This window comes from Hirundo rustica, chromosome 5 (assembly GCF_015227805.2).
Source record: "Hirundo rustica isolate bHirRus1 chromosome 5, bHirRus1.pri.v3, whole genome shotgun sequence".
NCBI lineage: Eukaryota > Metazoa > Chordata > Aves > Passeriformes > Hirundinidae > Hirundo > Hirundo rustica.
In genome coordinates, this window is record NC_053454.1 from 8,694,996 (window position 1) to 8,708,129 (window position 13,134).

At 37.4% G+C, this 13,134-nt stretch overlaps 1 protein-coding gene across 3 annotated transcripts in view; it reads left to right on the forward strand.

Moving 5' to 3' along the window:
* Nucleotides 1-13,134, forward strand: part of HTT (huntingtin) — a 79,222-nt gene that overhangs the window by 3,250 nt on the left and 62,838 nt on the right. For 2 of the 3 annotated variants that reach the window (XM_040063654.2, XM_040063656.2), the window contains exons 2-10: nucleotides 2,562-2,645; nucleotides 3,109-3,229; nucleotides 6,748-6,807; nucleotides 8,764-8,843; nucleotides 9,251-9,389; nucleotides 9,623-9,764; nucleotides 10,549-10,727; nucleotides 11,201-11,405; nucleotides 12,280-12,327. In XM_040063654.2, the coding sequence (XP_039919588.1) occupies nucleotides 2,562-2,645; nucleotides 3,109-3,229; nucleotides 6,748-6,807; nucleotides 8,764-8,843; nucleotides 9,251-9,389; nucleotides 9,623-9,764; nucleotides 10,549-10,727; nucleotides 11,201-11,405; nucleotides 12,280-12,327 (1,058 nt within the window). The remainder of the gene's footprint in view (nucleotides 1-2,561; nucleotides 2,646-3,108; nucleotides 3,230-6,747; nucleotides 6,808-8,763; nucleotides 8,844-9,250; nucleotides 9,390-9,622; nucleotides 9,765-10,548; nucleotides 10,728-11,200; nucleotides 11,406-12,279; nucleotides 12,328-13,134) is intronic. The other variant, XM_040063655.2, reaches the window with a different exon arrangement.

The window sequence follows — 13,134 nt, forward strand, 5'->3', positions numbered from 1 at the left end:
CTGTAGGAGTACACTGGAGATTAAACTCCTCTGTATGTGAGATGGAGCTTTCCTGCTGGCAACTGCTGCTTCCAGGATCTCCTGCCTTCTGTTACTCATCAGATGTGTGTGATTGATTCATCAAATGTGTGATGCTGTTGTTGCCCCCCTGGGTATGCTCATCAGCAGTTTGCCTGTGGACTTCACCATACTTCTGAATAGAGCTGTGTTTGTTTTTTTAAACTAAAAAAGTCATGTGTTTTCTCTCTAGATACTGTTCTTTTACCCTTCTCCCTCTGCAGGCACAGAAAATATGTGCATGTACATAATGTACATTAAATGTTTTCCTTCCACCTTTCATTTCTTTAAATTATTTTTTTGGAAGTTGTATTTTCTCTAGCCAGGCCTTTTTAAATTTTGAAGCTACTTATTTCAGCAAGGTGTAGATTATGTGTTAGTGGAGCTCTCTGTTTACAGAAATTTGCCCATGAGATTGATCTCTGCTAGTCTAAGCAGTATTGAACACCACTGCCTGCCTTGCTCAGGGCTGTGTTGTGTGTAGATAATAGAGAACTTTATTCTGGAAGTAGCCTTTGCCAGCACTATTTTCACTATGTCTTGTATCTGAAATAGTGAGCTTATGGGCACGTTCAGATGCACATGTTCTGGTTTTGGGTTGAATATGTACTGAAAATGGTGCTTGTAAGAGTCTGGGACTGCTGGGTAAAATTAGCATGAGAGTTGAAATGATTTCATCGTTTGCTGAGGTGTCTGCTCACATCGGTGGTGCTGATGTTACAAAACCAGTTGGACATCTTGGACACTTTGGTGTTTTGTTAGAGAGGATCTGAAATGCTGCTGAAGACTCTGGCACTTTTTCAAGATGGAGAGAAAGAAAGACATTGTGTATCTTGAACAAATTCAGGTTGTCTGCTCATATTCTGCCGGTGTCTTAAAGTCCAAGAAGAGATCCTCTTTGCTGTTTAGTTTGCCTAAATAAAATGCTGCCAAACCATAACAGAAAAGATGGCTTTGTTCAGAGCTATTCCTTAAACTTCTAAAAGTAGAAAGTATTTCTGGGGTGAGATGAGATGAGATTTTCTTTGTGAGAAAAACTGAAGTCTTGGGAACACAGACCTTTGAACCCCTCACTTCCAGCCTGGTGGATGAAAAGGGACAGGGATACTGGCAAAAAATGACTTATTTTTTCAAAATCTCTACTATTATTTGAGCTGAAGTTCCTAAAGAATGCAATGTAGATTTTTGAAAATATTTGTCTAACACTGTGTTTTGAGCTAGCCAAATTTAATGTGCTTCTTGGCTACTTGCTGTTGGCCCTTGATGTCGTGTTATTGCTATTAATGTAACTCAAGGCTGTTCACATTGTTTTCCAACTTCTAGTTCAGAAACACTGTTTTGCTATTTCATGATTTTTGCTATTTTTTACTGAGAGACTTAAATACTAAAAATAACCAATTTCCACTCAGAAAACTGAAGGGAATGTTCTCTGAATGTGAGTGAAGAAGCTGGTAATTCTTTATTGTGAAGCAGACTCAAGAGAGATACCTTTGGGTGGGTGGTTTTGCTCCAGTATTGCTGCTGGTTAATTATTTAAAAGTAACATCTGCTTTCCTAGAAGTGATTCTGTGTCAGTGAAGATAGGAGTAGGAGAGACTGCACACTTAAATAAAATTTCGCTGTCAGAGTTGGGAGCCTGTCTCGCTCTTTGTTTCAGTTCCTTTATTGGGGGTGGAGCAGGCAAGTGCTGCTATTCCAAGAGCTTGTATCATGTTGAAGTGAATGTTAAACACATTTTGCAAAGGAGAAGCTTTTCATTTTGTGCTCTCTCTATTGTTTGTAAATAAACATTCTTTGTTTCTTTGCATTTTTTTCTCTTTATTGTACACTCAGCTTGGCCTTTCCTGGGCTGTACCAAGTGTTCCTATAGGGATGTTATTCTCATAGGGCAGACTGTACCTTAGGCTTTGCTGGTTTTGTAATTACCTTTGGAGGAATGTAGTGTATGATAGCATTGCTTTGTCATCCTTTGCAGTTCAGATGCAAAGTGGTCCATTTAATAGAACTCCAAGTTTCAAGACATTGGCAGACCGGAAAAGTCTAAGGTGATACTATGTGGGAGGAGTGTCTTTTTTTGTTCTCATGGCTTATTTTCACCAACCTTTTTCTTTCTATCAGTTTCTTTCATTTTTGCTTTGTTCTAGGACTGCCTCATTTTTTCCATCCTTTCCCTTTACTGTTCTTCATTCTTCAGTTTTCATTCCCAAGCATTTTCTCAGTGAAAGTTAAGGAATTAATGTGTTACGACCTGTTAAATGATTCATTATTTTTCATCCTTTTTCTGAGTTTATATTTCTCCTTTGCTTGTGTGTTGGTGTGCCCTCAGCAGCAGCTGCAGATGAAGTCCTGGGTCTGCAGGTAGTTGGTGTGCAGCTGTTTATGGAGTGACCAGAAAGTGCAAATGCATCTTTTTCTTGTATAATGATTAGACACTATAGCAAGAGTGTTTGAATGGGCACTTTTGAACTCATCTCACACTCATTATCGTTGTGATCTTCCTTTAGAAAGAAAGAACTGTCAGCTACCAAGAAAGATCGAGTGAATCATTGTCTGACAATATGTGAAAACATAGTTGCTCAGTCGCTAAGGTAAGGCAATGTCTTTAATTTATCAATTATTTATTAATGTCTTTAATTCATTAGGATGAATAACAACTTTGCAATGTTAGTTGGATTAGGAGAATTCCTTATAATTGCTCATTTTAAATGCTGAGCTTCTGTTTAAAACTGAAATGGCATGGATTTTTTTTTTTTTTGACCAACTCAAAATATAAGATGGACTTTTGTTTACCTGTTGGTGGATTGGGCACTTTCCTTCTACTGCAGACAGAGAAACAGAGCTCAAATACCTTACCAGGTTATGTAGGAAAGAGTTGGGAAATGATCTGCCAACTCCTAATGAAGTGCTTTAGTACACTAAAGTACACTTTAGTCTTCTCTCTTGTGTATGTGTGTATAGTATATGTAGTTGGATCATAAAATCTTTTCAAAAACATCATTGATGTTCATTTTCGTAATGCACATTGTAATTTTCTAATGTTTGTTTATTTAGAAATTCCCCAGAATTTCAGAAGCTGCTGGGCATTGCTATGGAGCTCTTCCTGCTCTGCAGTGAGGATGCAGAATCTGATGTTCGGATGGTTGCAGATGAATGCCTTAATAAAGTTATTAAAGTAAGAGCTTTTACTATCAGGTTCTGTCTCTTCTTGATGCAGTGTCCTTTCTGAGTTCACACTGATGTTGTTTTAGTTGCCTTTCTTACTGTTGATAATATTTCATAGTGTAAGAGACTAAGTAAGGTTCTTTACTAAATTCTGTATGTGCTCTTTTCTCTCTTACGAGAGGTTTTTATGCCCAGATCAACATATTTAACTTTAACTTGTCTTATGTAATTCTTTGTTCTCATCTATTCTTGTCTTCAATTGTTCATTAACTTTGTTCTCTTCAAGTTAACCAAAAGAGGAATGTGGGCTTTTCTGAAATCACCTTGTTGTGTGGGTGGAATACTCCTATTATTGTTCTGTAAACATAAAGACACTTAACATGAGGAAAGGTAAAGCTATTATATAAAAACCGATTGGAGGTTAGTGTGGTTTGCTGAGACTTGGAGGAGGAGATTTCAGGCAGTAATTAGAATAAATCTGGTGTTCTGGAGATTGTTTATTCCCCTGCTGGGATCCAGAATGAAGAGCTTGTTGGAGAGCAGCAGATGGGCATTCATAGGAGGTCACGCAAAACCTAAATCTTGATTCAAAGTATCTTAAAATGAACCTTTGGAGTAATTCGTGGAAGCTGCTGCTTCCAGAACAGGCTTTTCTTCAGTTCCCTTTTCTTTTGTTTGTTTTTTTTTTTTCTGAAATACTTGAACTTTGAGACATTGTTATGTACCTGCATAAATAATCTAGTTGAGGCGAAGTTTAAGTGCTTTAGAAATATGCAAATAATAATTTTCTTTCACATGAAGGGGTGTGTAGAAGCAGGGAAACTGAACATTGATATCTGAATGTTTTGGGGATTGAACTTGTGGCTGAAAGTTGTATGGAGAAAGCTTACTGATTGTGTAGTGTGTTCCCTAAAGATAGGGAATGAGGAAGTGCGAGTTCTTTGCTTTTTTGTTCTGCCCAATCGCACTTTGCTCTTTTCACTTTGATTTGTATGTTTTTCTGTTCGAAAGAGAGCACTTTATGAGATGCATACATTATTATTTAACTCAATTTGCTTTAAAAGCTGCTCTTGAAACAGTTCTAAAGAATGTAAGCTTATTTCCTGCTTTCCACAAAACACTTACGAAGGCTTGGTATAAAATTTACCTCATAAATTCTCTAATCTATTTAATTTTGTTGCTCTTCGGGGTTTCCCACAAGTTTCAGGGTAACTTGAAAAACCTAATTTTTTTCCAAATGTTTATATGGTAGTTTGTTTTGCTTTCAAGATTAAAGTGGTTTTTAATGATGGCATCTTCTATCAGCCATTAAGTTTGCCAGTTGGTCTCGGCTCTGAAGTGGTAACAGTTGTGATATTCCACACACATGGATGTATTAGACTGTTATAGAAGCTGGGCGTACTTTGTATTCTCTTTCTGTGCTTTATGTTGTGTGGAAGCAATTTAGCAACTTAGGCAGACACTTAAGTATAAATGCAGAAACAAAAAAATGTCCAATTTTATTTTTGGTTGTGCATGTACCAGTGATGCGTGTGATAAGTAGAACAGAGGTGTTGGGCCCCTAAGCTTGCATTTTAGTCAAAGTTCAGCCTCTTTTAGTATCTCAGGTATTTTTAGAGGCTAATTCTTTTGCTAGTGTGATACTTTTTGGCTTCTCTTGAAATAAAAGACCATAGATGTAAGCATTACGTGTGTAACTGTGTGTCTGTCTGGAGTTTATACTCATTACTGTAACTAGAAAACAAACTCTTCTATGCAGGCAAGGCTGAGCACGTAACTTTAGATAAACACCCTGTAAGTCATCTTCAAGTATTCCTACACTTACCTGTCAGAGCCATAAAGACAGCATAAATGGCTCAAAATTTAAATAACCTCAGTGATGCCTTTAAAAGAAAAAATACCAAATTGGGACTTGGCAGGATTCTGTGGGTAAGGTCGAGCTGTCTGAAGCTGATGCAGGATGTTGTAGTATTCTCTGTGCTAATGATACTGGTGGGACTGTTCACACAGATTGCAGTACAGTTGTTCTCAGTAATTGGAATTTATTATTGTAGTAATTTAGAGCTGACTATGCTTTTTTCCAGTTGGGATAACGTTACAGATTCTGGCTTACTAAAAATACAGCTATACACTAACAAAAAGATTTCCTTCAGTTGGGTGTGTTGTAAGGACAACTTATTCTTGAAGCCAAAGAGTAGCTGGTGCCTTTTTGTGTTGCTTGATACCCTCGTATATGTAGGGGCAGTGAACTTCTCATGAAAACTTCAGTTTTGTGAAGTAAATCCTACCTGCTGTTGACTAGGCACCTGCAGTCTATAGTTGGGGTGCTTATGTTAATATAAAGATACAACCCAGGTAAGATTTTTCTGGGGAAGGTGATGCCATTGTGTTGTAACAGCTGCTGTAATTGAGGGGAATGGAGTTTTGGAGGGTACAGTTTCAGGCTGCAGAAGTCATGCTCTGGAGAAGCCAGAGGCTCGCCACTGACTGCTTAAGCAGTTGTGGCTTCTAGCTCAGTGGGTGCCATCAGATTTTGTAGTCATCTTGAGTAATCCTTTGAAGATGTGAGTTTAATGGTGGTCAGGAAGGCAGTTAGAAAATTAGAAATTAATAAATTATTGGGCAAGGAATAAAAAATTACATACTAATCATTGTAGCACTGTGTGAATCCACAGTGTAGGCACTTTCACATTGTATGAAGGTCTCATCAGAGGAAGAGCTGGTGGAAGTGTTTATAAATTGTAGTACACAGTAGAGAAATAAGTGGAGGAGGAAGAGTAACCATAAAAATTGTTCTGTATGAAGAGATTATATTTTTGTATCTTCTTATCCTCTGATACTTCAAAGGTAGAGAATGATGAAGTTTGGGTAAACAGAAAATTACTACTTCTCTGTGCTTATTTTCATTTCATGTACACTGGGTTTTAGCCAGGCTGCAGGTTTGAACTCCAGTGCATGCTTTGTTGTGTATGCTTGATTGGATCCTGGGATGTACACTTCTGGTATGCACAACTCCTGGTGGTGTGTGTACTTACTGGATGCAGAAAATAGGCTGATTCATGAAACAAAGGGTTTCCAGGGGCTGTTAAAGGTAGTGGTACAGATACAACTTCAGTTTGGGAAATAGTAGGAGCCTGTTGGGGAGTATAGCAGGGAATGCCTTTTGCTGCTTGTGAATGCTATTCTTGTGTTTTAATATTCTGTTCATGAGTTCCTGGTGATTGCCAGAAAGCACAAGAGGTTGGCTCTGCTTGTAGGCTGATCCCATATGGCCTTTTGCAGGTCGAGTTGGTAAAACAGTCAATATTAACTGCAGATAACTGTTAGAGTTGAGTTGTTTGTCCACATTTGTGTGAAGGATAAAGGTGCCTCATCTCAGTATTTATCACCTTCTTAGTTATACATCAAATATAGGGACCATTAGATTGTTCTGTGCTTTGTTTGAAGCTGTTTTACTGCAAGTGTAGCATTTTTCCTGTAAAGCACCTCCCCTCTGATACAGTATGTTCTCAATGCATTTTGTTGCAGGCTTTGATGGATTCCAATCTTCCCAGGTTACAGTTGGAACTGTATAAAGAGATTAAAAAGGTGAGTGATTTTTCTTTCACGTTCTTCTGAAATGTGGTATTTTGTATGTATTCTAGTATATTGGAATGTAGCATTAGTGTAAATTAGTAGTTTGTCTTTTAAGATCAAGGTCAAATCTTCATTTTAGAGGGGTTTGTGATTGTTTTAATTTATTATTTTACTGAATTCCTCACTATTGTCACCATTCTTTTGATTTAACCACTCCTGAAATCTTATCTGGCAGAAGATTTGTGTGTTTGGTATGAACAGCAGTTTGAGTTAACCTTAGTGACTCCCTACCCAAAGGAGTAAGGCCTATTCATGATGTTTGCTCCACTGACTAAGCTGGGAAGAGTAACTCAAATCAGAAGGGTGATGAAAAGTAGATGGAGGACAGTGACATTCTTAATTGACACAACCTCATGGAGAATTAAGGCTTGAAGTAACTTGATACAACTACTTCATGAATGTATGATATGTGCTTACAGCTTCTTACGGAGGCATAGGCAAAAATACTGCAGCATCTCTCTGGGTATCAAAAGCTACAATTAATTATGTCCACAGGAAGAAATTTAGTAATAGCCTTTTTGAAGTTTGTGACTGCAGAAGAGAAATGCTATGTTTAGGACAGTGTCACTGAAATTTTGTTTCTTGCATCTATAAATATATAGTCAGGCATGTCTAGACAGAAAATACAGGTGTTGTCAGACAGTAATGTGCTGGGTTCTTTTGGTTTGGGGTGGGAATAATAGAACTCCAGAAGATAAGTCACAAAACCAATGTGTATAGCTTTTCTTCTGTTAGATGTAAGGCCATGTATGGATCTCTTACTGTATTATGTATCTCTTATAGCAGTACCTTAATGTCATGCAATATTTTTGAGAGTGTGGAAATGGACATTACCTAATTAACAGAAAACAGCCAATATATAAATTGCTCTGAAGTTTCTGCACGTTTATGACCAGGTGTAGGAGGAAATACTTCATTGTTCAGTTGGCATGTACTTCTTGAAAGGTGCTCTTGAATTCATGACAGGTGAGAGTATGGTAGCATGTGCAACAGGAGCACCCAGCAGACTGAATTTTGTTTGTGCATCAGGATCACTTCAGAACCCATGCCAGAATCTGTTGTTTGGCTATGAACCTGAGAAATACAGGTTTTGTAATTCAGATGCAAATATTTTTTATTTGTCATGCTAACAAGGCCGCAAGCCTTTGATACACCAGCTGAAGAAAGTAATAAAGAAGTGATGGTTTTTAAATATCTCAGCTTTGTCTTCAGAGGACTCATTTTGAGAAGCATTTTGGTTGGGTTTGAGCTACAGTAGGTGTACACCCTCCTAGGCATCTATTGACTTCCATAGTTTTTTATATTTCCAGCAACAGTAAGGAGTGGTACTACATTCGTAGACACAATGTAAGGGCATTCTGGTTCAAGTCAGGTGCTCAACTGAAGGTGTCAGTCCAGGCAAATAGATACTAAACTTCTGCAATCAATCCATTATGAAGTGCTATAGATCAATATGTTTGTTTTTCCCTTTGGTGCACTCAGAAAGTGAATGTTGTTTATTTGCATATCTTCGCTGCTGTCAATTTTATGCTGTATTTATATCTCTGCAAGTGTTCAGTGATTTTCAGACTCTTCATATCATCAGTGTTTCTTTGTTGGCTGATGTCTTTCTCTGTGGTATTTTAAGATTTCAGCAGAGCAGAGATCTCAGACACTTCCTTTTCTTTTGTGGTGTTCCTTACTCATTTTGGATTACTCAGAAAACTCCTAATACTAGCTAGAAAAATGAGGGTAGTCATGGAACTGATTTGACTTCCTTTTTGCTAAAGGAAATCTAGGATTTCCAGACACCTTATATTTTTATCTGTTTAAGTAAAATATAAACTACTGTATAATGTATATTATAGGCAGCTTTTTGTAGGAAATGGTTTTGCATGATGAAATGTGATAGTTATATGCTCTGTCTAGAACGGTGCTTCAAGAAGTCTGCGTGCTGCACTCTGGAGATTTGCTGAGCTTGCCCATCTAGTTCGGCCTCAAAAGTGCAGGTAAACACATTCTAGTAATGAACTTTCCAAAGAACCATTAAAGAAATACAGATTTTAACAAAACATTACTGTTTGGAAGTTTTAGGTATGTAATTAGGAGGTTGGAGGAATTGCTATTGTCTTATTCTCTCTGAATTTGTTTAATCAGTGCATTTTTTAAATTGAGTTTTAGTTCTGTGCTCTACATTTCTGTGAGAGGGAAAAACTCGTGAAGATAATGACTTGTATTTTTTAAGTGTATTCTCTTGAATTCAGAAGATCCTCCTTTTTTTCTACCTTCTGTGTAGCTAAGAGGTACATTTTTGTATGATTTAGTAATACCACAGAACTCAAGTATGAAATAAAAATCCTTAGAAGGGTACAGTTGTTCTGATCTCAAGTTAGTTTTTCTCCTGTGCCATACTTAGGCCATACTTGGTGAACCTTTTGCCCTGTCTGACACGGATAAGTAAGAGACCCGAAGAATCGGTACAAGAGACGCTGGCTGCGGCAATACCCAAAATCATGGCAGCCTTTGGCAATTTTGCGAACGACAATGAGATTAAGGTACCTTTCTTTACCCTTTTAGTGGTCCCTGCTGTATCCCATAGCGTGGTGAGTTAGCAGCATTACCAGGTAGATGGCACAGAAAGCAGTGTTCAAGCTGCATGTCTGAGTTAAGGCCGTAGTTGCCTTTCCTTGATGTGCATGAAGTAATGCTTTGAATAAATGAGAAATACATTTGCTAGCTTCTCAGTTCGCTTCTGATAAAAAGTTAAATAAGGTGTGTTTGTTTTTAGGTTTTGTTGAAGGCTTTCATAGCTAATCTTAAATCCAGTTCCCCCACTATCCGTCGAACAGCAGCAGGATCAGCAGTAAGCATCTGTCAACATTCACGAAGAACACAGTATTTTTATGCCTGGCTATTGAATGTGCTTTTAGGTAAGATTCAGGGCAAAAAAATTAATTTGCTTCATGTGTGAGTAACATTATGTGTTTTTCAATGTAAGAATGTGTATCACTTTGCATATGTGAAAGGTTTTCAGGTAAAGGAAGGATACTTAGACGTGTGATAATGTCCTTAGCAATAATGTAGAATTCAAACAGAAACACGAATGGGAACTCCAAGAATTGATTCTGATTTTTTTTTTTTTTCCTTCTCCCTGGATAGAAAGTTGTGTTTTCTTCCATAACTTATATTAGTTTTTAATATGCTTTGGGGTTGATTGTGATTAGCAGGTAGGTATACAGAAGAAAGTTCCCAAAACAGGGAAAAGTGCAAATATCTTCCATTAGACTAGTAGTGCATCTGTGAGCAAGGGACTTTCACTTGGGTGTAAGCTGTCAAGTGGAGAGAGGAGGTAGGTGAGAGGAGCAAGAGGCTCTACATCATTTGATGAAAGCATCAGCTATTCCGAAAAATTTTTTGTGTGTGTGTGTTTTTATGGAGTAAAAAGAGGTGGAAAACAGGGAAGGCGAGACAGGGTCCTCTGATCATTCTCCCATGTTGCTTAATTGATTGTTAATAGTATAAAATACATATTTTCAAATGTTTCTAAGTTTGGAAAGCACTCTTAAGTTGCTGCTAGGTTTTGGTTGTTCTGTTTTGTTGGTTTTTTTATTTAATGAAGCTATTGTATGGACTACATTAAGTAACGTTTGTGTTGAACCTAGCCACTGTCAGTAAATCAATAAGTTTATTTGGCCACTTCATTTCTCTCCTCAGGCTTGTTGGTTCCTGTAGAAGATGATCGTCCTACCCTTTTGATTCTGGGTGTTTTACTTACACTAAGGTATCTCATACCTTTATTGCAACAACAAGTAAAAGATACCAGCCTGAAGGGCAGTTTTGGTGTAACAAGGAAAGAAACAGAGATTTCACCTTCACCAGAACAACTTATACAGGTAAAATATGAATAATAACCCTTACTTGAAGAGTGCTAATTGGGAGGAAAATAAATAAATCTTGATCCAGCATTAGTCTAATACTGAACACTCTGAATTCTCAAATTCCTGTTTATCTTGATAAATGACAGTTGGTCCAGTGACAGGAATTATTGATAAGTAATGACCAGAAGTCCCAGAAAAATGAATCAGCAGTGCTTGTTTGGTGTGCCCAAAAGAGCCAAAAACTTCTTACGGTGCCTTTGATGTGATACTTCTATAACAATAAAAAAACCCAACAGACTTCTACCTAAAAGGCAGTTAAGTGGCTGCAATTGATTGACATTTCCCCCTTGAAAGATTGTGGTGAAGATCAGATATACCAAGCATCAGTTATTCTTAATTCATTACTGAAATTTGACATTGTGTAGGATAAGATGCATAATATGTTCTGTCCTCATAGACACTTATTCCAGTACTCTGCTGGCTTTCAGGTCTATGAACTGACTTTGCACTACACCCAGCATCAGGACCATAATGTTGTGACTGGAGCTTTAGAATTGCTGCAGCAGCTCTTTAGAACTCCTCCCCCTGAACTGCTCCACGCCCTGACCGCCTGTGGGGGCATCGCTCAGGTCAGTGTATCCAAAGATGAACCTGCCAGCAGGAGCCGCAGTGGCAGCATAGTGGAACTGATAGGTAAGCTCTGCTTTTGGTACTTTGAGTAAAAGGAAATGTACATCATCAGCTCTAGTTCTCAGTGTTAGCAAAAGCATGAAGGTTAAATGAAATGTATGAAGCTATGCATGGCATTCTTTTTTCCCAGGTACAGTAGAAGTTCTTTCCCTCCTTGTTTTAAGTGGGTGTACATTCATTGATTAATGACAAGCTTCAGAGTTTGTTTTTTTACCGTTTGTTTTGATGATTTTTTTGTTGTTGTTGTTACACCAAGCAAGTTGAATATGGTGGCTTTTTTTTTACCCCATAAAATGAATGTTGTTCTTACCAATCATCTGACAACTGTGATTCATAAAAACAGATTCTAATCAGCTGATTCTAATCAGAATTTGTGTTAGATGAGAGCTCCTTGCTGAATACCAAAACCAGCATGAAATTAAAGCATGACTTAAGCTTATCCTTAACTGTTAAGATCAGCTATCACCCTTCTTGTCTGTGGAGTGCATGTTCTTGAAATTCTCTTAACTGCTACATATCTTTCAAAAGAACCAGTCACTGATTGGATTTCTGTGAGGAGTCTGTATTGAACAGACTAATGGGTCAGCCAATATTTCTGCTTCTGGAAGGTAAATTATTAGCTGGAAGCGATCATAGCAGGGAAATTTAGAACACATTTTTGAAAGCAGAGTGGCACAGAATATTAAAAGTAATTTGGTGATGAATGATCAGAAATCCTTGGACTTCAAAAGCAACAAGTTTGCTATTTCTTCCTGGCTTTGGTTTTTGTTTGGATTTTGTTTTTGTTTTTTTGTTTCCCATTCGTGGCTATTAGAATTCCTTCATGATTTCATTAGCTCTGTCTTTGCCCTGATGTGTTACTTTCTGTGATTTGCAGCTGGAGCGGGGTCTTCATGCAGCCCTGTTCTTGCAAGAAAGCATAAAGGTGATTATTTTTGAAAACAAATCTTTAATTGCATTCCTTCCTGATTTTTTCGGGGTTGTTTTTTTTTCCCCCTCCCCACTTCATTGTCTTGCTGAACTTGGGTCTTCATTCACAATTGCCTGTGTTAGCAGCTGAGCTTAATCATTATAAATAATGAAAGAATTCTGATGCAATTTCTGATATTGCAATCAAGATATTCTAAAATCATTTTTATTTTTGCTGTAGTTCAGTGGCAAAGTTAAGTTGATGATTATTGATGCAGTTTTAACTTCTTAAGAGGACGTGGAAAAATAATCTCTCTGAACAGGGCATTCATCTTTTTCATGGTAATACTTAGCCATTAATGTAACTTGCAAAATAATTAACTTTCCTGACTTTTTTCTCTCTAATTCACTAATGCACGTGTATGTTTGCATGCTTCAATATGATGCTTTTTTATTTCTTCTTCTGCTCTTGATTAATTCCATACATTTTTTGTCTTGCTGTATATATTTTCATTTCTTTCTTCAATAGGTAATTAATTTAGCAGGGTTTTAAAGAATACAGTTTGCTCTGAAGTATTGTTTTTCCAATTTGTGCATGAAAATACTTAATATTTAGTTGTATGTTTACACTTTGATTAAAACCAGTCATATCAGTATGACAGAATCCGTCTAGGTACAGCTGTGTAGCACTTTCATCACCTTCATTAGGTGAGCAAAATGTTGCTACTGCAGTGAAACTGTGTGAATGTAGTGCAGTCACTGCAAGCATTAGTAAGCAAGAGATGTGCAGTGCTGAAGAGAAAAATTTCAAGGAAAAGTAGTT